Below are 27438 nucleotides of genomic sequence, written 5' to 3' on the forward strand. Positions count from 1 at the left end.
AGATGAATTCAAGAAATATTGCAAAATATACAAAAACAAACTACATCAGCAAAAAGAAAACTAACAGTTTGAACACAATGAGACCATGGGGATAGATGTGGAAAAGCAGAGTACATAAAATATTGTTCTAATTTTTAAAGGACAGATCCAATTAAACAACCTAATTAGAATATTAAATAAAATTCAAAACAGAGAAGGTTATAGTTAAGAAATTAACAGGATTATACTAAAAAGAAAGTAAAATGCTAAATCAATACAAAGAAAAATGACATTTTGTGATTTTTTACAGAATCAATATGAGTCATAGGAAGTAGAAAAAAAAGAGTAAAAGAATTAAAAGATAATTGAATTAGCACAGTTCAGTTCTCAAAGCCCATTCAATTAACAGGCAGAAAGAACTGTAGAGAGATGTTCTTGACACTAAAATAAACATAATAATGGCAAAGAAGAATAAGAAAACATATAAAGTACAACTAAGGACACAGTAGATAACTAAGAGTTCAGACCAGTGGCTCCAATTTCTAATTCCTCAATAGTAGAAAGATACAACTAGAGAATCTTCATTGAACAGGGAATAATGTAAGGTCTTCCTTTTTGCCAACTCTCAGAATCTTCAGGAAGGTCCAATTAAAAAAGAGAAAGCCCACATTGCAGAAATGGCTACATGAGTTTAAAGGTTTAGACTTCATAAAGAGAGGGAGAGAATTGTGAGATGATCGAGACAATGAGATTATCTATTCATTACTAATAATGGGGGAAGGGAGAAGCTAATAAAAATAACATCAACCATTAAAAGTCCAGTATTGGACCCAAAGGAAGACGAGAATTCAAATGTGACCTCCAAAACTTAAATGTGTGAACCTGGGCAAGTCACTTTAACTGTCTGCTTCCATTTTCTCATCTGCAAAATAGAGAACTTAATGGCTACCTCCCAGGATTATTATGAGGATAAAATGCAATAACATTTGTAAACCACTCTTTAAACTCTTAAGAACTAAATGCTAGCTATTATTATTTAAAGGGCTTCTTCCCCCCACCAAAAAAAAAAAAATCAGAATTCTATTTTCTTCAGTTTCAACTCTGAATGCTACAAGTTGTCAAAAGATGTTGGGGAGTTCATTAGAAAAATCAATTGAGGAATGAATTCCTAACTAGGAACTTGTAATCCACTGGAAGACCTTTCTAGAAATCAAAGTCATCCCTAAGCCATACTATAATATGGGAAGATTTAAGAAGAGATCCTCATGTATAGAGGAAATTAAGGCTTAAGAAATTAACTGACTTATCCAAAGTCACCAGGTTAATAAGTGGCATAGCCAGTTATCCTAATTATGATCCTATCTATGCTATGCAAATACAAACAATATTAAGCATTTCACCATTTTTACTAAATCAAAGCTCTAAGTTCATTGTCACTTCCTTGTGGGTGGAGAGCACCAATGGCCCCAAAGCAGTTCATCTGAATGTCTTACATCATGCCATAAAGTTTTCCATTGACACTTTTACCCTAGTACTACCCTTTGTCCTATTATTTTTTTAAAAAGGATGAATCTACTAATATCTACCAGAGCAAATTACAAATTATATTAAAACCATATAAAAATATTTCTCAATTTAAAAAAAAATTCTCCTGAGTGATTAAGCTCCAAGTTTCTTAATAAGAAAAATTCTTAGGGAAAAATGAAACATATAAACAATTTAAAAATTAGAACTTCATTAGGAACAATTTCTGAAAGGTATTTTAAACAATTTAGCCAAGTATCATAAACTGCCTTTATAAGCTCTTAGATCAGTGAGCAATTATGTGATTAATAAGTGCTCCCTGATTATAACTATTATAATTGGAATCCCCCAAAAAAATGTGTGTCAAAGGTTCAGTTAAAAATTAAAAGGGGCCAAGGAATATTATGTGATCCAAATAAGATAATGTACAAAAAGCTTTTTTATATCTTAAAGACTATATAAATATCAACTATTATTATATGAACTGGTATACCCAGGAAAACTTGAATTTACAATGTATTTTTGCACACTAACAATCACTCATTATGTGTTCATTAGTAAAAAATAATAAACTACAAATAGTAACTAAGCTACCAAAAAGATCTCTATTGTCTTACACTACACTACCACCAACTGGCTAAATTATTTTCTTTAGTGTTAAAGCAGTGAAGCCTAAAACCAGGTATAAGCAATGAAATGTGGGAACATCTGTACTATTCTTCTAAGATAATGTATTTCTAGGTTTAGGAGAGAGGGATTTATTTGTTTGTTTTTCAATTAAACTATCTCTTGGACCTTATAAGGCTTACAAAATTCTGGGAAAATGAAGAAATACTACATAATAAAAACTGAATAACATCTCAAGAACCTAGAAAAATACAGGTAGCAGAAAAGTTATCAAGTTCTTTTCTGAAAAACTTAATTTATATGAAGTATAGATGATAAAATTTATGAATATAAACTCCTAATGGAAACATATAGTGTTCTGTGGTTCTTAAAAAAAAAGTCAGAAAGTCTTTTCAAAATTTCCAAAATACAAACCCTAATGTTTCCCAAAAGCATGATACTGATTTTTTCCCACGATTCAGAGAAAGTGAGCAATTTTATAAATCAAGAAATACCAGAAATTAACATAGGTCAGTACTAACAAATTTGGTATTCAGAAAAGATTTTCTATTCCAGGCCCTTCTAAATAAAATACCCAGTTACAAAATAGTTCCTTAATGTTAAATGTCAGATATACTTAGAAATTCCAATCAATTTTTAGCATAAAGTTTTCGTAAGGTTGGAGAAATATAGGTTATATTCCAAACACACTTAAGGGGAAGATTGAAAACTAGAGTAACAGAATTTTTCCAGCTTATTAAGAATTTCTGGGGATCCTGATTCAAAACTAGTCTCAAGATACTTCCCAAATGTGTGATCTAAGCAAATCACTTAAACCCAATTGCTCAGCCCTTGCTACTCTTCTGTCTTAAAAATGAAACTAAGATACAAGATAAGGGTTTTAGGGGCAAAAAAACGTCTAGTCCATGATATATTTTTACATATCAAATATCCTAAGAACTTACATACTAATCCATAATCTACTTGTAAGAAAAACAACAAAATACTTGTCCAGACCAAGATTCTTTTACCCACTCCATTCTTGGTTACCTAACTCTTTTCATTTTAGGCTTAGAGTATTTGTGTATATTTAGGGCAGTATGAGATTTAAAAAAAAAAAAAAAAAAAGGAAAATACCCTCCTTTCAAACCCTTATGATATCTCTTGATGCTTTAGAGGAAATAAAAGTGAACCAGGATACCAGGATCATGTGGGTTTTATACCAGGAATGCAGGGGAAGGTTCACTATTAGGAAAATATCAATATAATTGACCATATCAATGACCAAACCAACAGAAACCGTATGATTATCTCAAAAGATGTAGAAAAAGCCTTTGACAAAATACAACACCCAATCCTTATAAAAATATTAGAAAACATTGGAATAAAAGGGGCTTTCCTTAAAGTGATAAATGGCATCTATCTAAAACCATCAGCAAGCATCATCTGTAATTGGAATAAACTAGAATTCTTCCCAGTATGATCAGGGGTAAAACACAGATGCCTATTATCACCACTATTATTTAATATTGTACTAGAAACACTAGCTATAGCAATAAGAGTAGAAAAAGACATTGAAAGAATTAGAATAGGCAATGAGGAAACAAAGTTATTATACTTTGTAGATGATATAACAGTACACATAGAGAATCCCAGAGAATCAACCAAAAAACTAATAGAAATAATTAACTTTAGTAAAGTTTCAGGATACAAAATAAACCCACCTAAATCATCAGAATTTCTATTTACCACTGACAAACTTCAATGGCAAGAGATAGAAACAAAAATTCCATTCAAAATAACTATAGATAATATAAAATACTTGGGGATATATGTATGAAAACAAACCCAGCAATTATATGAACACTATTTTTTTTTAAACCCTTACCTTTCACCTTAGAATCAATACTATAAATTGGTTCCAAGACAGAAGAGTAGAAAGGGCTAGGCAACGAGAGTTAAATGCTTGTCCAGGGTCACACAGCTAGGATGTGTCTGAGGCCACATTTGAACCCAGGACCTCCTATCCACTGAGCTACCCAGCTGCCTCCCATATGTACACTACTACAAAACATTTTTCAAACAAATAAGATCAAAAAATTGGAAAAACATTACTTGCTCATGGATAGGCCGAGCCAATATAATAAAAATGACAATCCTACATCAATTAATTTACCTACTTTTATGGGGAATTACCAGGGAAGTTAACTAAATATTATCTGTGGGTTCACAGTGGGGTGTGAGGGTGACAGGAATGACAGAAGGCAGGACCAAACAAGGTAGGGAGACCAGGTTTAACCACTAAGGAGATTCCATTTTGGAATTCTCCAGCCCTTCCTGCTAGGTCTAATACTAATACTAACTAACTAATCCTCACAACACTACTTAGTGCCACACCAATAAACTACCCAAAATTTATTTCATAGGACCTGAAAAAATATTAACAAAATTCATCTGGAAGAACAAAAGGTCAAGAAAATCAATAGAAAAAATATGAAGGAAGACTATCCATACCAGATCTCAAACTATACTATAAAGCCATAAGCATCAAAACAATCTAAAATGGATACTTGATAGAAATAAAGTAGGATACCATAAACAAATTAGGAGAACACAGAAAAGTTTACCTGTCAGACTTATGATAAAAGGAAGAATTTGTGACCAAACAAAATGTAGAGAACATAATGAAAAATGAAATGTATAATTTTGATTACATTAAACTAAAAAGGGTTTGTATAAACAAAACCAAGATTAAAAGGGAAACAACAAATTGTGAAAAAAATTTATAGCAAATATGTCTGACAAAGGCCTTATTTCTCAAATATATAGAGAACTGAGTCCAATTAATAAGAATGCAAAGAATTCCCCAAATGATAATGATCAAAGAATATAAACCGGAAGTTCTGAGATGAAGAAATTAAAACTATAATCACATAAAAAATGCTCCAAATCACTCTTGATTAGAGAAAAGCAAATTAAAACAACTCTGAGATACCACCCCTCACACCTATCAGACAGGACCAAAAGTGAAAATGATAAATGTTGGAGGGGATGTGGGAAAACTGGAACACTAATACCCTATTGGTGGAACTATGAATCGATAGAGCCAATCTGGAGAGCAATCTGGAACCACGCTCAAAGGACCATAAAAATATACATACCCTTTGACCCAGCAATACTAGTACCAGTTCTATATCCCAGAGACAAGACATAGGAGAAAAGGATGTACTTGTACACCCACTTTTAGCAGCTCTTTCTGTAGTAGCAAAGAATTGGAAACTGAGGGGATGTCCAACATTTGGGAAATGGCTGCAGTATATGGCTACAATGGGATACTATCGCATGGAAGATGAGAAACAGCACGAGTTCAGGAAAACCTGGAAAGACTGACAAGAACTGATGCAAAGTGAAATGAGCAGAACCAGGAGAACAAATACAGAAACAGAAATATTGTAGATGATCAGCTGTGAAGGACTAAACTATGATCAGCAAAACAAGGATCCCAGATTAGCCCAAGGGACGCACGATAAAAAACGCCATCCCCAGCCAAAGGAGGACCTGCTGGAGTCTGGCTGTAGTTCTGAGCACACCATCTTTCCTTTTATTTCTTTCATGAGTTTTTTATTGTATGCATGATATGTGTCTTCTGTCGCGGCATGAAAAATATGGAAATATCTAGTGTAGGAAAGCCCTGTAGTACCTGTATCAGACATCTTAGCACCTGGGGGAGGGCGGGAAGGGAGGGAAAGAATCTGAATTGCAAAATGTCAGAAAACAATTATCAAAAATTGTTTCTCCGTGTAATTGAAAAGAATAAAAAAGGGGACCAGGATCACTTCCTTCTTTTAGGTTTTTCATACTGCCATGCTTTTTTTCCCCTTAAGAAAGCTCTTTTCATCGAACATTGTTTTAAATCTAAACTGATAACAAATGCATGCAATCAATGTTAGTAAGCTACAGAACCAAAAAGCAAGCCAGAATTCAGGATTCTCACTCTACATTCTACTTCTGAAACTGGGACAAGTCACTTAACCAAGCCGGTCTCAGTTTCCTCATACATATAAAGAAAATGTAAGGATGATAGCAGTTGATCGTTCTAAGGAAGAAATCTGATTAAGTAGCCTCTTTTTGTATTAGTTTAAGAATCCCTCTCGTTTGATGTGTTCGGGGCTCTGTCTCACTTCAAAAGAATGTCACTCACTCTCGGTTTGTCTCAGGCAAACCTTTTATTGGGGTTAGCAGGGATGTGTGGCCTGCACTGGTGGAAGTGGAGCCACCGGGAGGAGTGGGGGATGGGATTTTATAGAGAAAAAGTCAAGGACCCTCTCTCTGCCCCCTCCCCTAGGCTGGGCTTAAGGATATGGAGAGGCGCCCCTGGATACAGCGGGCAATTAATGGAATTTCTCCTGATGGCTGTTCTGTGAAGGGAGCCAGGTGTCCTGATAAGCGTTTCAGACCCTTAATCTGTGCAGGTCCTAGGAATCTGTCTGATGCCATCTAGGGCCTAACGCAGGCGTCCAGCCCCAATCAGTTTGATACTTTGCAACTGTGTGATCTATAGTAAGAATATATAATCCCAGGCAGGATGTTTCTAGAAACAGTTATATGTAAAAAATACCTACAACAGATGCAAAGAAAAGGCTGGTAAAAATTATGGAGATCAAAACATTAGCATTGCCAAGTCAGTATGCAGGTAGCTCTAATGTAAGCCAGGAAAAACTGTTTTTGCCAGTAGAAATGTCCAGATACAGTCCTGAGGAAGTGGGAGGAAGATCCTGAGCTGAGACTCCACTGATATATAGAACTCCTCCCGAGGAAACTCTCTACTGAAATCATGTAAGCAATTATTTTGTTCATTATAGTCTTAGAGCATGGATTCTTAATCTGGGATTCATAGATCCCAAACTATGGATAAATTTCAGGGGGTCTGTGAGCTTGGATGAGAAAAAAATTTTTATTTATTTTCATTTATCACTAAATGAAATTTAGCATATCCTTCAACTACTAATTTTTGGGAAACATTCTGATATAGATATATGATACATATGTATATGTAAAAAAAAAGATATGAACAAACATTTCTCAAAGAAAAAACTGCACAATATTAACAATCACATGAAAAGTAAGTAGAACCAAAAAAACGATATGCACAGTGACAAAAAATGTAAATGGAAGAATCAGCAAACAATCAAAAGAGAATGTTGCAAAATTACAAAAAGAAGCACACCTCCAAAGAAGATAGAAAAAGATATTCCCACTCCATTCTTCAATAGGGGTGAGAGGTCTATAGGTGTGGTACACTGTATAAGTTTTCAGATTTTTTTCTATACATTTATCACTTTTACTGGTTTTTTTCCTTTTATTCTTTAAAGAAAATTATTTGTTATATGAAATGACTCTTGGGAGAAAACAATCTCTGGGAGAAATTCTGGTGATCTAAAACAAAAGATATCCATAAAAATTGATTTTTTTAAATATTATTCTCAGAAGGGACCCATAGGTCCATTGCCAGTGGGATTTTTGTGACAAAAAAAGCTTAAGAATCTTTGTCTTACAGAATTATCTGAGGACCTGAGTGGTTAAGTAACTAGACCAAGGTCACAAAACCAATATATGACGGAGGTGAGACTTAAATCTAGGTCTTCCTGACTCCAAAATCAGTCAAGAAGCATTTATTAAGTGCTAATGAGAGGCACTGTGCTAAGCCTGCAGATACAAAAAAAACAGGCAACCATATTATCTCCATCCTCAAGGAGTTCACATTCCAGTGCAGGCAACAGCAAGTAAACAACTAAATGCAGACCACATACATACAGTCGGCTCTCTCCACTGTACTTGGTTGTTATTTAGATGAATAGAGGCAATTAAGCAGACTACTTAAACCAACCAAGTGAAATGGTTTAACAAACACTACAGAAAAGCCATAGTTGAGACTAAAATTCCATCCTCAAAATAATCAGATAATAAACAAAAAAACCACACATGGCTTGACTTTCAAATTTAATGTGTAGTGTTGCTAAGTCTGATTTTAGGAACTCTTAAAATGGGCCCGTTTCCTACAGAATAAATAATACTGACATTTGCATAAGACTTTACTCAGGCACACAAATGTTTTAGATATATTATCTTATTTGATTTTTCCAAAGCTGTTGGTCTCTAAAAATCCTTACTAAGGGTGACACCTAAAGCCCTGTGCATCTAAAAAATTTGACCAATATAATAAAAGAACAAAAGAGCAAGTTGGGAGAAGAAAAAAAAGATGTCTAACACTTCACTTATCAACAGGTATCAAATGACTACTAAGGAACAGCATGCTTAATGTGGAACATCTTCAGTGAGGACAAACATAATACAAAACTGGATCTAGTAAGCACATACATGAGTGGTGAATATTTGGCAAGTTAGCATATTGGCTGAAACTAAGCAAATATGCTTATATTTCCTTAATATTTGATTACTAAGTAGAACTGACAAATAATTCTTTAAAATTAAAACTAATGTCTAAGGCTCCATTAACTATAATGACTTAAAAGAATCTAAAAATCAGCACATTAAAAAGTTTTGAAGCTTTAAATAGACATTAGAAATAATACTGCTATTTTAGACATCAAGAGAGTTGGGAATTGACAGCAATTCTGAAACTAATGAAACAAATTTTCACAAAAAATAATCTATTTCCAAAACAATAGATTTTCTGTTTAGGCCAAATCCTATTAACAGTTTTAATATCAGATTTTAAAAAGTTAAGAAAAAAATGAGAAACTTTAAAAAACAGGGTTAGTGAATGAGAGAAAAATATCTACAGGGCAACACAAAAGCTGAATTCATAATCAATATATAAACAAAAGCCAAAAAATTTAATCTATTCATAAATTATACTTAAATTGCTTACCTTCTAAGGCTTTCCTTCTTGTCTTCTCTTGATAAGCAGCTATCCAAATGTTTATTTATATAGGCCTCAGGGATACTCACACTGCAAACAGGACATTCCACTGCATTGAAAAATATAAATATGTTATTTGTAGAGAATGAAAAAACCCATTTACCAATTCGGGGTACAAAATAAAGAAATAAAAAACCCTAGCGACAACAGCAATAATAGTAGTATTTACAAAGCACACTTTAAAACACGTCATTAAATACTCTTAGGAAAACAAAGTAAGAAATCCATGGAAGATAAGGAAAACAAGGTGAGAAAAGATGTCAGGAAATTTGGAGGATTATGAGTTCAGAATGCCAAGCATGAAGTAAAAGACTGAGAATTAGCTAGAATTTTCACTTATGAAATCTTTTGGGTAGACCTCCTTCACCTAAGTATATATTACTTTGTGAAAACTCCACTAAAAATTCACATAAGCTGGAAGCAAATTATATAACAGCAAACTAATTCTCAGAAACTACTGCTAGCTTGGACAACGCTATTATTGAGCCCTATTACTATCTAATTCTTCCATCCCTAATCCATCATTAAAACATATGACCAACTACGGGCAATCTGAGGTAGAGCCAAGATGGTAGAGTATTGGGGGAAGCAAGCAGCCAAGCTCTACTGCTCCACTCCTCTATACACAGAGAGCTTAGTACGTGGAAATAAGCATGGCATAGTCAGAAAAACATGAAAAGATTGGCTTGAAAAGGAAATTTGCTGGGGCAGCTGGGTGGCTCAGTGGACGGAGAGCTAGGCCTAGAGACAGGAGGTTCTGGGTTCAAATCTGGTCTCAGACACTTCCTAGCTGTGTGACCCTGAGCAAGTCACTTAAACCCCAACCCCCATTGCCTAGCCCTTAGCACTCTTCTACCTTGGAACCAATATACAGTATTGACTCCAAGATGGAAGGTAAAAGTTTAAAAAAAAAAAAAGGAAAAAGAAAAGGAAATTTGCACTGTGAATAATGAGAAATAAAGTGAGAAAGTTATAGCAGGTCCAGACTGCAAAGGACTCAGAATGACCCAAATAATTTGGTCTTTTTCCTATATGTGAGGCCACTGGGGGTCTGTAAGCAGATTGACACAATGAGTGTTTTAGGGAGATCGTTCAAGGGATAGGATATAGAATCGGAAGGGAGAATATAGGCACAAAGGCTGGAACTTTGGTCTGAATTTCTAATCTCATTGTTTGGTGCAAACATAAAAGCACATGTATCTATCAAACTCTAAGGTAGTATTAAGTTAACTAGTAAATCCTTTCCCTTTCCTTCCATTTCAAAAATGTGAGTTTATTCTGGGATAAGAAGTTTTTAATAAAGAAGGAGAAATATAAGAAAATAGTCTCCTACCTTTAGTAACTTCCTTAAAAGCAGATGTAGAAGGTTTCTCGGGGCCATTAAGAGAAGTGGCTCTTTGAGCCTCTCTTGCTTCCCTTGATGCCCCTTTTATCTCTGGAGAACTGGAGTACTTTTTTCCTATAGGACTGATTTTCCCTTCTTTGACCTTCTTCGGCATCTCTGGTGTTTTTATAGAAGATTGTATTTCTTTTACCAAGTAAGAATCCATTATTCTGTTTTCTTGTTTTAAGGGAGAACCTGTGTGCACTTTAGGAATGTGGATTTTGCCAGAAATATTCTTTATGCAGGAGGGCAGAGGAGATATCGGTGGTGAATCTAGGGTATACTGCAACAGATGACTCCTTGAAGGACAACAAACTTTTGATTAGGTTGGCAAACAACAAATGTATTCATTTAAGCAGTCTAGATTATTTATCTGTCTCTCCCTTCCACTACCCACTATTTTATGTTTTTAAAAATGGAACTCTTTTAAATTTTCCAATGACAATAAAACAAAAATATACTTTCTGTAATAAAAAGGAGAAGAACTAACATTGGAACAACTATATAAAAACAGGTATAGTCATATACCATTTGTAAAACTCCAAAGTATTCAAATCATTATGGAAAGCAATTTGTAATTATTCCAAGAAAGTGAATAAAATGTCTATGATCCAGAGTTCTGTTAGGCACATACTCCAGTGAGTCAAAGATATAAAGGTCTCATATACATCAGTTTGTATAGCAGTGCTTTTTATAGTAGCAAAGTAAATGTCTATCAAGTGACAAACAGTTCAAAAATTTGCAGCATATATAATGTAATAGAATATATTACTTCACACTAAGAAACGGTAAACATGAAGAATATAAAGAAACATGGAATGTCTTTTAGAAACTGATGCTACGTGAACTAAGAGAAACTAAAAAATAATATGTAAAATAACCAGTTACATAAAAAGAAAAAACTCAAAGTAAAACTGGATGCTATTTAATTATAATGACCAAGCTTGCCCTAAAGGAGAGATGAGAAAATTCTCTTCTTTGCAAAGAGAATGATTAGGGTTAGAGAATATATAGACTATCAGCTTTGGGCTTTTATATCACCTAGGTTTCCCCTTACATCCCTCCCCTCCCAGAGAGCTATATATTTTAACAAAAACTAAATATTTGTGAACTATCACTGCATCCATGAGCAAGACCAACACAGCATAAATCACACATAACCAGGATTGGTATCCTATATTTCTCTTTCAAAGTTTGGATTTTCAGTGAAAAACCTTAAAAAAGCTTTCATTCCACTATGTCAAAATAAAACACACATCATTCAGCTCTGAAATAAAGGCAGCATTGACAAAATATTGTAGCAATGGTAACAATTTAGCATAGCATCCATGCTTAGTTGACAAACAACCTCAAAAATGACTTTTTAAATTTTCTTCAAAGCTCAGTTGAATCTTTCCTTTCCTTCCACACAGCCCATCTTCTTCTTCCTCTTCCTCTCCCTCTCCCTCTCTTATACAAGATCAATGAGCCTGGTTAGAATGTAGCAAAAGAGGAGGGAAAGGACAGCACTAACAGTGACAAGACTCTTTCCCCTTATTTCAAAGTATCTTAATTTACATATAAAATCATTAAAACATATACTTAAATGGGTACCTTAAAATTGAATCCAATGAAAAAAATCAACTCTGAATTATATTTCCAAAAGTTATATTCAAAGTAAAATCGAATTTAGTAATTCTCTTTTTAAATTCTACCTCTAAGAAAGCACCTAATCATGACTCAGTATTACCTTAGAAAAATAGACATCTCTTTTACTTAAAGATAACCCAATTCTCAAGTTACTGAGGATAAAACAAAGATTTCCATTAAGTCCAATATTATTTCCACTACACAAGCCCTAGTTGATGATGAACTGACTTATAATTAGTTCAATTCAATTCAAATAAACAAGTATTTATTAAGTGTCTGCTAGGAGTCAAGTACTATACTCCGTGCTAAAGATGCAAAAACAAACATGGAGAAGAGTTCCTGCCTTCAAGGAGCTTGCATTTTACTGTGGGATTAAGGGGGAGATACAACATGTACACAAACATGCTGAAATATATATATAAAGGAAAAACAAAGTCATTTAAGGGGCTGGAAAAAATGCTAACAATGATGCTAGGTTGTGAGTGAAGAGATGAGAACAGAAGCTGTTAGACCTAGGTGCCACAGTGGAGAGAGTGCTGGCCTGGAGTTGGAAATACCTGGGTCTAAATCTGACCTCAGCCATTTACTAGTTGTGGGACCCAGGACAAGCCACTTTACCCTGTCGGTCTTCTCATTTGTAAAATGAGCTAGAGAAGAAAATGGCAAACCATTTCCTGTGTGATCATGAACTAGTCACTTAACTCCCATTTCCTCATCCTTATAGTTCTCTCTTGGAACTGATACCGAGTATCTATTCTAAAACAGAAGGTAAGTGTTTTTTTTAAATGTAGACGTAGAAATATGATTAAGGGGAAATTTTTACTAAATAAAAATAAGCAAAAATCACAAAAGATAAAATGGATAATTTCAATAACACAAAATTGAAAAGTTTATGTGAACAAAACTTACACCTTAGAAAAAGAAAGGAAGTGAGCAAATGGGAAAAAAAATCTTTGCATACAATATTTCTGATATGGATTAGATAGCCAAGATGTATAGGGAATGAATATAAATACCTAAGACCAAAAGCCATTCCATAATGGATAAATGTCCAAAGAATAAGAACAAACAAAAATTATTAAAAGCCAATGTAAGAGAAATAATCAGAACTCAGAGAGCTGGGGTAGATCATGAGAAAGAATATGAAGCATGGTCAGGATGTCTGAAGTTGGCTAGAAATAATGAGACATGCTAAGAGCCCGCTCTTCGCTTGGTTGGGTCTCTGGAGGTGGGATGGCGTGGCGAAGAATGAAATGAAAACGAGCCAGAGTGCAAGTTAAATTGCAGAGGCTGTTTCCTCTAGTGCCATCTGCTGGTTTTTATTTTTATACCCCTTTTTTCTTTATGATCTCATACAGATTTTGATTTTCCCATACATTCAAAATCACATATTAACTTTTGAAACATCATATGATTGGCATTTACTAATTATCTTACTGTGATTAAACAAAGAAGCAAGCTTGTCAAGAATTATTCATTATGGCCTGGCTTAGTTGGAACTTATTATTTTCAGACATCCGTAAGGTACAAGTACATCAGTTCCTAGCTAAGCATAATAGTTAATTTTATTTTGACTAATTAAATCATGTATATAGTTATGTTATACTCTTCATTCTCATCATAAATCAAGGAGAGAGTTATGGTAGTTGATTACATCTAATAAGATACAATAATAGCAGTCTGGTCCAAGTTTTGTTCCCGTGCTGTTCTTTCTGCTATAGGATCAATAAGAATGCTGTTCTGGTAGGGTGATTCTGTGCTAATTTATCATCCCCTTTTTTTCCTTGTGTTTCACTGTTTCTTTGATCTGTGGGCGTTTGGGAGCAAACCCAGGCCAGGTATTTTCTTGCTGGGAACTTTAGAAACTTGTATTAACTCACTAACTGCTGGTTTTCTGCTGGGCTGATTCTAGGAGAAATTTCTATACTCTAGAGGGTTGTACAGGGGTTTATTTGGGGATATTGTGTAGTCTGTGAGTGTGATTATTCTTGCCATGAACCTATATTGTTTTTCTGTGTCTCCTTGGAGCCGAATTAGGATATTAATTGTAATAATTTTAATGCAAATGAATGTCACCGCAAAAAGAATCACATAGGGGAAACTGAGTGTGGAATTTCCATCCTCCTGACAACCTGCCGTGCTGAACTGTCAGAGCTTGTGAGTAGCGGTGCTAGACCTCACAGCCTCGCTGGTGGCCGGCAGAGACATATGCATTTGCACTGGTTTACTCACTCGCTAATCAGGATAATATGCTGCGAAGACAATGGTTCTGTCATTTGGAATTATCAAAAGCCCTGGGAGATTACAACTCCCAGGACTCTCTGCTACAACTTCCCTTGACAACTCCCACTTCCTTTGTGGGAGGTGTCAGAGAAAGCATAAAGAGAAAGTTTGGCACCTTTTCTCTCTCTCTACCCTGAGCTCTCAATAGCTCTCTCTACCCTGGAATGCTCTGCTCTCTCCAGCTGGAAGCTCAACCCTACAGCACTCTTTTGGTGCCTTTTTCCCTATCTACCTCCTAGTTTTTCCTAGACCTTCCCCTTTTCTAATTAAAATAAAACCCAGCTATTCTAAACCCTAAAGTTGCTCTCTGATCTTTTATTTGAGCCCCTGAAGGGCTCTGGGGTGCTACCTTCCTTTCCCTTCCTCTACCTTCCTCTCTCCTTTTTCCCCATTCCTCCAATCCTCCTACCTTCATCCCTAATCCCCATCTCAGTTCCATATTGACAGTATTTAGTGACCCAGGCCATAGTCTGAGGTGTCCAGTAGACAAGAATGAGTAGCAGCAAGGACAGACAAGGCAGATGGTTGAATGGGATGTGAAGCATGGGAGACACCTTGGTGGAAGGCAGCCTTCAAGGTGGCATTTTGCTTTATCAATTGAAATAATTTCCCCCCTTATAAACAGTGGAGTTCTTTTTCCTTTAAAGCAAACAGGTCACATAAGCCAAATAGCAATCACTTCCATTCTCAAAAAAAATGTTATTGGCTCCCTATTGCCTACCAAGTAAAGTATAAAATTTTTGACCTAGTATGCTATCCATACTATGGTTTCAACCTATCTTTTTTTGTTTTATTTTTATTCTGCTCCCTTTCAGACACACTTTTCTCCTATGAAGGTAGATTAATAGATTCACCTGATCTCATTCTGTACTTTTTCTTCTTCTAGGTAAGCTATGAGTTTATACATTGTCTCATCTCTACCTGATGAAATTTGTCTTTTTCTCTTTAAAGGTTCAAGGCTCATCTCAGCTGCTACTCTCTTCAGGAAGTCTTCTTGATTCTCCCCAGACAAGAATTAACTTTCCTTAAATTCATATTCTGGAAGTGCCTAATTTATATTCAGGTAGAGGAGATATACAATTTACTCTTTCCTCAATTATACACAGCATATTGTGTATAATGTTCAAGCTCAGTGATGAATCTTCCTCACATAGTAAGGAATGTGGATAGGTGTTTGTTTTCCAAAGCTAAACTATACATGGTAATATACTGGCAAATGATTGTCTTTAGCTACCTTAAAAAAAACAAAAAACCACAAAGTGCAGTCTTGACTCTTGTTGTCATCTCACATGACTACTTAGATGTTTGGGTAATTGTGAAAGCAGAGAAGCTACTCACATCTATTGCAAAACCATTCCTCAGTTAATGTCTGAGTTTCATTAGAAAGAAGTAGAATCAATTTAATTTACAATGATGACATCAATTATAGCCTACCCTGGGTCAGCTGGGTAGCTCAGTGGATTGAGAGTCAGGCCTAGAGACAGGAGGTCCTAGGTTCAAATCCGGCCTCAGACACTTCCCAGCTGTGTGACCCTGGGCAAGTCACTTGACCCCCATTGCCCACCCTTACCACTCTTCCACCAAGGAGCCAATACACAGAAGTTAAGGGTTTAAAAAAATAAATAAATAAAAATAATAGCCTACCCCAAGATTGTTGTTGAGCCTTAGAAAAGATTGGTGGGTGGGGTGGGTGTTTTATTAGATTTTTTCATAATATGTTAGTTACTACTATGTCCTAAAACTGATGTTCTGTCACCTTATACTGAAAACTTTACAAGTACTCTTTCAAAAAAGGAGAATATTACCAACAGTAATGTTTTGCTGAAAAGAGACAATCCATAGACTTGGTAAATCTGCTACTTAACAGTCTCTCACATAAGCTAAGCACTTAAATGTTTCCTGAATTGAATTTTATTGGTTTTACAAATTTTTTGAAATTTTAGAAAAGGAGACCTTAGAAAAGATGATTTTCTCCAACAAGATTCAATCAACTATTAATTATTCAAGAGGAGATTGCTAACAGCTGCCTATCTTTTGGCTTTTTGTTGCTAATAAGATTAAAAAAAATTTTTTGGATGATTGCACAAAAACAATCATAGTGTCATAGTTCTCTATTTTCAATAAGGGAAATAAAAGGAGATCCTCAAAACAGTTGTTTGTTACTAGTTAGGTAAAGTAGATAAAAGACTGATTGATTTAAAAAACATTCATCATTTATCTACTATGGCCACTATGGAAGATTCCTGTTTTCAAATCTAATAGGAAGGTTTGTTTTTTTTAATTTATGGGTAACGCATTAATTATTTATATCTGTGTTGTGTGTGTTTTGCATATTAGCTATACAGGCATATGTTGTCTCCTCCATTAGAATTTAAGAACTTTATTAGCAGGAAATAGTTTACATTTGTCTTCATATCTCCATTGCTTAGAAAAGCTCCTAACACATAGAAAGTCCTTAATAAATATTTACTGATTAACTGATTTGGCTGCAATAAGAGAAAAAAGGACTAAATAATCATGTCAGGAGAAACCAAATAAGAACTTAATGTAGGGGAAAAAATGTGTATTAAGAAACTCTACAACTGGTGAATAAAATACTTATTAGCTTATTTAATTAACAGATTCCAAAAGATCTTTCAAGTAGCAAGGCGATAAAATCATTCAGGTGTTCATACACTAGGCTAAAGACCAAGGTGTCTTATTGTTTCCAGTTTTAATACTTCAATATAAATTATTTTTCAAAACAGTAGTTTGTGAAATATGTGTATAGAAATACGTATATACACAAACATGTGTACAGATATATATATACACATTTATATTTACACATATATATGCACAAACACATATACATATACACATAAAAAGCTCAAATTTTCCTTTTGTGAGTTACCAATATCAAGATCTTCTTTAGATCTACCCCTTTTCCACAATCACAATGTGTGATCCCAGGTATCCTAAACAAAAAGTGTGTCTATGGAAGATATATTTCAATATAAATTATTATAATGAGCAAGAAAAGGAAGGTGGGAATTAATCACAAAATTAGGTCATACCGTGCTGCAATAAAACTTTTTACCAGTTCATCCAATATCCGGTTATTTTTCAGGTCAGGCTCTGTGACTGTCTAGAAAAGAAAAACAACAGATGGAAAATGCTCAAATAGGCAATAATTAACCTGTCAGAATCTTGTTTTTACAAAATTCATGATACTTTCTGTTACCCTTCATCCTTTTCCACTACCCCCACCACTATCTCATCCCATTAAAACTTCCAAGAAAGATTCAAAAATAAATTTCATGTAACCTATGCCCTACATGCCTTTCAAAACAATGAATCAGTATCTAACTTGAGGTCTGAGAAAAAGCCTCCAAAGCATTTGGTAAAAACATTGCTGGTCTGTAGCATCTATAAACAAATCCTATTATGGACAAGACCACTTCTTCAAATGCTCCAATTCAATGGGATTACATGTGCTTCCACAAAGAGGCAACAACTGTGGTTAGCTGACCTAAAGGAGTAGCTAAGAGAACATCTTTTGAGCAATGAGCTCATGAAAAGATATATAGAGTCATTTTAAAAATAGTTTCCTATAAGACCCTTTTTTTGTTTATTTAAGACTAGTTTAATGGAATTTACAATAAATCAGCTATAACTTGTGATTTATGGCATATCATTACGATAATATGATTATACATGAAAATAATCAATCAGTAAGCAGTAGGGTTTGAGTGCCCCTGGGAAGATTGGTAGTGAGAGAAAGGCACTTCTTTCAGTTCTGAAAAAAAAAAACAAAAAAAAAACAGATAGGAAGATCTAGAATTGAAAGGGACCATAGAGATGAGCTAGTCTAAAGTCGTCCTTTCACAAGTTCACAAATTAAGTGGCAGAGCTAAGATATAAACTCGGGTCCTCTGATTCCCAATCCAGGGCCCTGTCTACTATACCACACTGACTCCCTGAAATAAAAAATGGGAGAAAAGTCATATTTTCCAAGTGGGATCATAATACACTTAATTTACACAGGACTAGAAAAAGTGTGTACAGTACTAATTCATATATTAAAGGATCCTGGTCTCATAATAATCCTAAGAAGTAGGTTAACTACCATTTCAAAGATGAAGACCTTGGGATAGCAAGTTGAACAACCTGAGAAAAATAATACTTCACTATTTATATAGCACCTTAAAGTCTGAAAAGCACTTTCCAACAGTGCAGCTTCAGTCAGCAAGGACACAGCAACCTGTGTGACTTTCCATCCTTTTAAAACATTAATACTTATGACCAAAACAATGTAAAGAAAAGTTGTCACATAAAACTCACCACACAACAGGTCGGACACTGGGTTTTGTAGGACAGAAATTTTCTTATACAAAGAGAACAATCTGAAAAAAAAAATAAAGACGAACATAATTTTAGTTCATTAGTATGTATTTAAAATGCAAAGATGAAGTCTTATAAAACTTCAATCTATCAAGACACATCCATGTGCTATGTACCAGCCACTGTGCTCAGTGCCAGGGATAAAAATATAACAAATTAAACAACTTCTACTCAGAAAAAAACCTAAATTCTAATGAGGAAGCCAAGAAGGATATATGGGCATCTATAGAATAAATTAAAAGAGTATAATATAAAACAAATAAAAACAAAGTTATTATGTGATCATAACAGCAGGCAAAAAAGATAATTCTGAAAATGAAGAAGTCAAATATGATGTTCTCAAATGTATAGGAAGAGTAGAACTTAACGTCCTTAATGCTAGAGCTAAACTAGGCCACCTAAGTAGTAGATCAAGATTACTGACCATGCGGGAAAGGGACAGGCAGAGCCAAGATGGCAGAGAAAGTGCACAAAGCCACCTAATTTCTACCAAAATACCTTCCAGAAAGCTATGCTATAACAGCTCCAAAAGAATGCTAGAGTAGCAGAACACACAAAAAGATGGGGCAAATTAATTCTTCAGCCCAAAACAAGTAAGAAGGCTAGCAGAAGTGGAGCACGAAGCCGCAGGCCCACGCAGGGCCCGTGGCACAGCTGAAGCCGCTTCTAGAGCTCTCAGACACAGAAGGTAAGGGAGGGAGGGAGGGGGTGCCGGACAACTGCTCAGAAGGGGATTTCTGGGGTTCCATTGCTGGATCTGGATGCAAGCCTTTTGCCAGGTCACAGTCTCAGCAGGAGGAGGAGTTGGCACCCACCAGCACTTGAGGCTACAGGGGAGCAGAGGATCCCGTTCACCATTCCAAGGCAGAAAAGAGGGTTTGCGATGGCTCACAGGTGAGAGCACAGGCCGCCTGCATCATACCCCACCTGGGAAGAACTGAAACCTTATAGATCCCCAGAGCCAGCTCTGAAGGCAGCTGCACAAAGAGCCTGAAGCTTGGCACAGGGCCCCTTCTTCACAGTTAGAGCCCAATACAAAAAAGTTAGGAGCCTCAGACCTAGGGCACCCCTCACTTTACATATGAAGAATCTGTGATTGCCATCATTATCATATTATCTTCCCCTCAGATTGGGTGTGCTCAAGGGAACTGCTTGATAAATGTTCGGACTTCAAATAAAGAATTAGATGATCCAATAAAATGAACCCAAGAACATTAATTACTTGCATAATTCCCTATTAAACAATAATTGCTAGGAAAACCAAAAGGCAGTTTGACAGAGATCAAACTGCATATCACAATGAATTCAAAATGGATATAAAGGCAAGGAATGGACTTGTGGTTTCATTAGTTTAAGGAACTCTCAGATAAGAAAACTGCCCCGTCACTGCAGGGCACCTTCTCAGGAATATGCAGTCTTTGGTGCCTTGAGCACCGCACCATGTGTTTAAATAACCTACCCAGACGCAGTCAGTATAGTATCAGAAACATAACTTGAACCCAAGCATTCCTGACTCCTGAATATTAAAAATCACACCATTAAAAAGTTGGAAAACAACTAGATCAACTCTAAGTAGAGGGGAGAGCTCTTAACCCAACAAGTACACCCCTTTCCGCTCCTGGAACACTCTCACCCCTCAGCCACAGAAGGAAGAGGAGACCCCCAGCTCCAGACAGACAATAAAGTCCCTTTGCATTTTGCATTGCTGCCCTCAGACTCATTCTTGGGATCCGCTCTGGGCACTTCAATGCTGTCTAGCTGGCCACTAATCCTATCTTACAAATAAATCTTTCTTTTTACTTTTAAGCTAAGTTTGGAGTCCTCTCATTCTTGAGAAAAGTTTCCTTCCTGAACCCAGGGGTTCACCATTTGCACCCCTATAACACTGAGATAAGTATCAATCCTGAAGGAATGATCATTTGAGTTTAAATTGTACTTTCTGGTTTAATTTTTCCTCACAATAACTCTGCAATGCAAATTAATGCAAGTGTTTTTATACAGATACTATACATATGAAAAATTGAGTCTCAGAGAAAAGAAATGATTTGTCCAGTCATAACATACAACTAATAAGTATCAGAATCAGGACTCAAATCTAGGTCTCCTGATTCCAACTCTATTATACCTCCATGCATTCTTCTTCTAATTCACTATGTCTACTTCCCACATCTAACACTGAAATGCAGAAAAAGGTCGGTTAGGTACACAGCAGATAAAACACAAGGCCTGAAAGTCCAGAGGTCCTGGTTTCAAATCTAAACTCAGATAACTTCATAGTTGAGTGACCCTGGACAAGTCACTTAAACTCAACTGCCTAACCCTTGCTGCTTCTCTGTTTTAGAATTGTTATTAATACATTAGATTAAGGGTTTTTTTTTTTAATACATGAGAACACATTGTAAATATTCTGTACTGAGAAAATCTGGAATTTCTTACATTTTGCTGGATATTTTATTAATCTAAGTATATTTAATGTAAGGCAAAAGAATGTCAATGCTTTGCAGAGATTCTGGCTTCACAATTTTTTTTCTTCTGCATGTCTAATGTTACATTACAACAAACCTTTACACCTACTCCCTCCCACCCCTTTGTGCCCAGAGGACAAATTCGAGCTGCTGGTGAGCCCCTCTTTAAGGGAGAGAGGGAAGGAGGAAGTGCTTGCTTTGGGTGGTGGGCAGTGAGACAGAGGGGCAGGGCAGGCAAAAAATGCCCTTGGGTGTTATGGTAGGGTTCAGCCTAGCAAAACACAAGTGGATTCTTCTGACTTGTGGAGGGAAGCTGAGGGCAGGAAAAAGGGCCTAAATCAGCTATTAGGGAAGCAGAGAAAAAAGGACCCAGAGACACGGAGTAGAGGAGAGCAGCTAGAGGCAAAAACTATTTAAATGTAAATAGACCAATAAGAGTTCAGTGAATTCGAAAAACAAAGGAGACTACAAATGTTTTCACAGGACTACAAAAACACAGGCACACATTCTCTCTTTCTCTCTTTCTCTCTCTCTCTCTCTCTCAGGTATCTTCCCAACCTTTAACTGCTCACAGGATTTCTCACCAAATGGTTAGTTTTTGTTCTTTAGGAACTTTTTGCAGTCTAAGAGGCTCTTCTCTGTAGGAAACTCTCCCAAAGGTTAAGAGAAGCTCAGTTCCTTAGCCAGATCATTTCAACCCCAAGTTCTCTGATAGAAGTGTGAACATGGAATCTAGAGATCCCAAACTTGTGGCCTGGTGGGATCTAATGAACCCCAAGTTTTAGAATTATAGAGACCCCAAAGCTTGTCCTCAGTCCAGTTCCTAGAGAATCCACCCTGAAGGCAATCTCAGGCTAGCAGTTCCAGACTAAATAATGGACGGGAGGGTAAAGGACATCCCAGTTAGGTGGAGCTAGACATATGCTAAATATCCTTTTGTCTTAGGAAGTCTTCTCCATAGTATCAGAGACTCTTTCCCAGGAAGACCAGGGCAGAGACCACCCTTTAGTATCCATTGTAAGCAGCCCCTTCCCTTACACCCTGGCCTCTGGCTACAATTCCTTTCCCAAGCTAGATTGTATCCTGTCAGTACCATCTTTTCCTGACCCTGGACCTTCCCAAATGGTATAGAAGTTCCCCAATTTCTTTTGTTCCTTGGAGTCCTTACTCCCAGGGGTCATGGCCAACAAGAGCATCTGGAATTCAATCCTTGGACTCTGCATAAGGCCTGTAGCTCACAGCTCAGAGGGGAGGCCTTCTCAGCCCGATTGCCTCTATCCTGGATTAAAGAGTGGCTTTTCTGACTATTTCATAGTTCTGTGTTGTTTTCAAAGTCAACAGAAGAATTCAGTATAAATCAATCTTGTGAATGACTAAAAATAACATCACAACAAGAAACTTGCCTTTGCAAACAAATCTTGCCAACACTGATCCTGAACCTTTGTTCATAGGAATCCACTTTTGACTATGTATTCATAACTCTCAGGACTCCTTATGTCTGAATCCCTTCACTGGGCACTGGGAAGAGGGGGAAGAGAGCAGCTCCTCAAGTGTGGCTCTGCATGCCTACACACTGCTGTATTACTTTAAAACAGGAGTTAGACACCTTTAATTCAGGGGGTGTTACCCTGGGGTCTATGATTATCTTTGTTTTTAGTATTTTGATAATTGTGTTTCAATATAATTGGATTCCTTCGTAATCACATATTACTTCAGGCTTTAAAAACATTATTCTAAGGAATCCATAAGTATCACCAGACTACTAGGCTACTAAAGTGACCCAGTGATGTGGGCATTGTGCAGAGATGGCAGGGACCCTGTACCCCTTAACTCAGACAGGCAGTGAACAGGGAAATTCTCTTCCCCCTTCCTGCCCTAGTGATTCCCCAGGCAAAGACCATTGTCCTTGGAATTCCTTTAAGTTGAGATAGACAAAGAGATACACCTCCAGAACACAACTGGACAGTCTAAGCCCAGAGGGTCTTGGACAGACTCTACATCCACTGAATGCCTGAGTGCAAGAAGTCACGTGCACACTACCTGAAAGGACACAAAAGGGCAAGAACTGGGGGACTGGGGAGCAGCCTCCTATGGCTGTTCCACTCATGCTGTCTTGCTGGCCATTAATCCTATCTTACTAATAAATCTTTCTTTTTACTTTTAAGCTAAGTTTGGAGTCCTCTCATTCTTGAGAATGGTTTCCTTCCCGAACCCAGGGGTTCACCATTTGCACCCCTATAACACCAGGACCCAAAAAGAGTTAAGAACCCCTATTCTGATCACAGAGAAGTCAAGCCCTTGGTTTAATTTCTATTTTATCAGCCTGCTGTCAAACATGGATTGGTGAGATGCAAAGTAGAGAAAACCTTCTTCTCTGGTGGGTATAGCAACTATTCCATTCAAAGTAAGGGTCTCTGTCTATTAGATGAGGTAGCTGAAACACTCCGAATGGTGGGTTACCTCATTCTTTTTCTCCCAAAGAGTGTTTTCCATTTGTGGCTTTGGCTTTCTCCCCACTAAAATCCAACAAAAATCAAATCTACAAAAAATAAAAAGCCCCAGAATAATGAAATAAAGGCTAATCTTAATGTGATTTTAAAACACTGAGAGGCAACTCAAAACTCTAAATAAGGATGAAGTAAGCTATAGAGCTTTAGATAGTATAATAAAAAGAACAAAAGAACTTGTGTCTAGGTATTGTAAGGGGGAAAAAGGCGTTTTATAGGTTCAATATATTAAAAGATGGTCGTAGAGGATTGAACTATTATCAATCCTCAATTAAGAATAATCTCAAGTCAAAATTGACTTTTATGGAAGTTTATTTACAATTAAGAAGAGAGAGAGGAAATAAGGAAATAAGAATCTAACCCACGAGGTAATTTATTATGATCCTCTAATTAATCCAGGTAGATCTTAACTCTCAGACAAGAGTTAGAGGGCCAGAGGGCCAGAGGTGAATGGAGCAAAACTTCATTCACAGAATCTACTAAAAGAAATTTCATAAGAGAAGTTCTGGAAGATTCAGTCAGTCTTTAAACTCACCAGATGGAATTCAAAGAAGATATTTAAACAGTCTCCCCAGGTCCCAGCTTTCCAACACTCCTCCACGAACCAGAACCACTCTCTTCCACAGAAGACCCAGCTGACTGAGGATCTTCTCCTTTTAAAGGGGTCACTTATGAGTCACTTCCTGTGCCTCCCTCCTAATTTGCATGTCCAATCACAATAGAAGATTCTCATAGTACTGCCTGAGGGCAGTCAGTAGATTCTGATTCATCACCCACTCTAGCACATGTGGGTTATGGACCTCCCAGAATTAGAGGCCCTCTCACCTTTGGTGATTAAATCTAAAGATGGGCAGTGTAGACTTAATCTAATTATCACAGTACCATTGAATTACTTATGAGCAAATCAAACAAAACCTTTCTCAAACTCATTTTCCTCACCTATAATATGAGAAGGATACATCTAAGATGATCAAATTAACTTTTAGCTTTTACATACAGTGATGTGGTGAATACCAAAAGGGGAACAACATTCCCTAAAGTTCAGATGTAAATATCTGAATCCTAAGTTGTTTCTTCAAATAGTACAAAACCTTTAGACTCAGTTCTATGGGGAAATAATGCTTTATTTTCAGGAATAAGGCACAAAGTTTTGAAATGAAAACAAAAATTATGGTTCCCAGTTAGGAAAGTACTAGTATTATTGTAGAGCTAATAAAAAGCTTCCAAATAGTTATGACAACAAACTTCAATTTGCAGTCACTTCAGAATACACTGAGATTCTCAATTCTAATTTTCTCCTTACTTTCTCTATTTTCCAGCTCAATGTTTTCCCTCTTCTTCCCACCCCTTTAAGTGATGAAGTACATTTATTACAATTTATTAAACAGAGCTCTCCTTTTCATTTAAAAAAAAAAGCATTGAAAGAACATATTTATTGCTCTATATTAATTAAAAAAAATAATTCACTTAAATTGTGAAGTTCTTCATTTATGTTTTTTCCCTTGTGGGTCAAGGGCTCCCAGAGGCAAAAATGATGCCTCCTACTCCTGATTTAATAATATAGCAGTTATTTTAAAGTGGCAACCTAAGAATAGATATTTTGAAGATCTTTCATTTTGAAGATAAACTGTACAGCTTACTAAGTAAATATTTAAGAACATTAAATCATTAGAAGTAGACAGTTTTCCATTTCGTGGATTTATTTGTGGAAAATTAGTTTAGCATGAATTTAATTGTATAAGTCTAAATCAATTTCTATATATTTTGCAAATATTTGACAGTCATAAACCTTGACCAAGAAATAGGAGACTTGTAAATATAGTACTTGCTACTCATACCCAATGCAAATGAAGCAGAGCAAAAGAAAAACAAAAAGAAAGTAGAATAGAAAAATGGAAATTCCAGAAAAGTTCAGAGTTTTAATAAATGGAAAGGCCCCCTTTGGACACTGATTCAAGATCACCCAGGGCAATAGTAATTGAATATCCAATGAGCTGTATAAAACATCTAAACTAGTGATTCCCAAAGTGGGCACCACTGCCCCCTGGTGGGTGCTGCAGTGATCCAGGGGAGCGGTGATGGCCACAGGTGCATTTGGGGGCGGTGAATGATTGTAAGGGGGCGGTGATAGTATGTGACAGGGGGTGCTAAGTAATATTTTTTTCTGGAAAGGGGGTGGTAGGCCAAAAAAGCTTGGGAACCACTGGTCTAGATGACACAAAAACTAAATGATGAGCACTTAAAAACTGGGGATGACTAGCATTTTTATTCTAAAGATTTCCAGCCATTGTGTAAAGAATTTTTAAGTACTTACCATTCCTCAAATTTTATTCATTTGGGAGGGGAACAAAAAAAAAAGTTAAAATACATTATAGTATATGACTCCTTCCAATACTGGTCATCAAATAAGTGCAAAGATGAACTAAATTGATATTTAATATCTGGAATTTTCCTACTGAAGTAAAAAATTATGCAAGTTTGTCTCAATTTTATAGAGATTTTCAAGCCTTGTGGCTCTAACTCAAAAATTAAACTAGTCAATTTTGTCTTCCAACTTTATCATAGAATCTTTATTTATGTTGAGCTTAATGTTAGCCCTCTTCTAAGAATGTTTGACAATGAAATCCCTTATACTGTGACCAAAGTCTTTATTATCTCCAATACTATAAAAGCAATAAAAATATGAAGAAATGATGGAATGAAAAGATAAAAGCACATTATAAAATCTATGAAGTAGGAGCCATATGCCAGAAATGTGTTTTACTACAGTACTCCAAGTTTATCAGTGCTATAAATACCATATGATGTAGAGAAAGTTACATCTTATACACGCTCCCAAGAAAACATTCCCATACTTACAATTATGTGAACACTGAGGAATGATCATTGCAATGTTGAAATAATCAAAGCAAATTCCACATCTCAGCAAATCATCTACTGCCTGAAATTAAAAAAGAAAACATCAAAAATACTTCAAAGTTTCTAAATTATTTAGAAAACATGATCATTAGTATTGACTATACTCATTAGTATTCATAAAATGAAACTTTCTACCCTACACTAGACATGCCTTCTAGATTCCCCAGGAAAAAAAATTTATCAATATTTCATATCTTTTCACTTTTTCAATGTTCTACCTTACTGAATTAGGTATCTAACTCATCAGCCCAGACTGAACAGTACTAAAACATCCAAGACTTTGATCATAAAAATAATATACCATAAGAGATCATCTAATTCAAGAATTTCATTTCATAGCTGAGAAAATAAAGGCCATAGAGGGCCACAGAATAGAGCAGAGAGAACAATGAACTTAGGAGTCAGACGCCTGACTGTGAATTCCACTTCTGAAACTTATTAATTGTATAAATGGGGATTTTGAACCTTGGACTTCAACCCCCATAAATCCCTTAGTTTTCCCAAAATTCCCTTTAATCTCTCCTGTGCCTCCACATTTGCATGGTGACATTATTGTTTTATACTTGGCTGTAACTCCTCCCTCTTTCTCTTTGGTTCCTGGGAGCAGATTGGCCAGTAACCTTTTGTTAGTTTATTATTAATAAAATATTCAGAAATATAATATTTAGCATTTTGCATATTAATTTTAATCTCCACATAACTTACTAACCACATGACCATAAGCAAGTCAACAAACTTCTCCAAGACTCATTTCCTCTTCAGAAAATAGGGACCACACCAGCCATAGTACCTTTTCACAAGGCTGATATACAATCA

General features: G+C 36.0%; 1 protein-coding gene across 1 annotated transcript in view; it reads right to left on the reverse strand.

Moving 5' to 3' along the window:
* RAD18 (RAD18 E3 ubiquitin protein ligase) overlaps window positions 1-27438 on the reverse strand; it is a 123807-nt gene that overhangs the window by 83131 nt on the left and 13238 nt on the right. Inside the window, exons 3-7 of the mRNA XM_044675981.1 lie at window positions 26563-26644; window positions 18672-18733; window positions 17405-17475; window positions 10386-10735; window positions 9002-9101 (exon numbers count right to left, since the gene is read on the reverse strand). Of these exons, the coding sequence (XP_044531916.1) occupies window positions 9002-9101; window positions 10386-10735; window positions 17405-17475; window positions 18672-18733; window positions 26563-26644 (665 nt within the window). The remainder of the gene's footprint in view (window positions 1-9001; window positions 9102-10385; window positions 10736-17404; window positions 17476-18671; window positions 18734-26562; window positions 26645-27438) is intronic.

This window comes from Gracilinanus agilis, chromosome 1 (assembly GCF_016433145.1).
Source record: "Gracilinanus agilis isolate LMUSP501 chromosome 1, AgileGrace, whole genome shotgun sequence".
NCBI lineage: Eukaryota > Metazoa > Chordata > Mammalia > Didelphimorphia > Didelphidae > Gracilinanus > Gracilinanus agilis.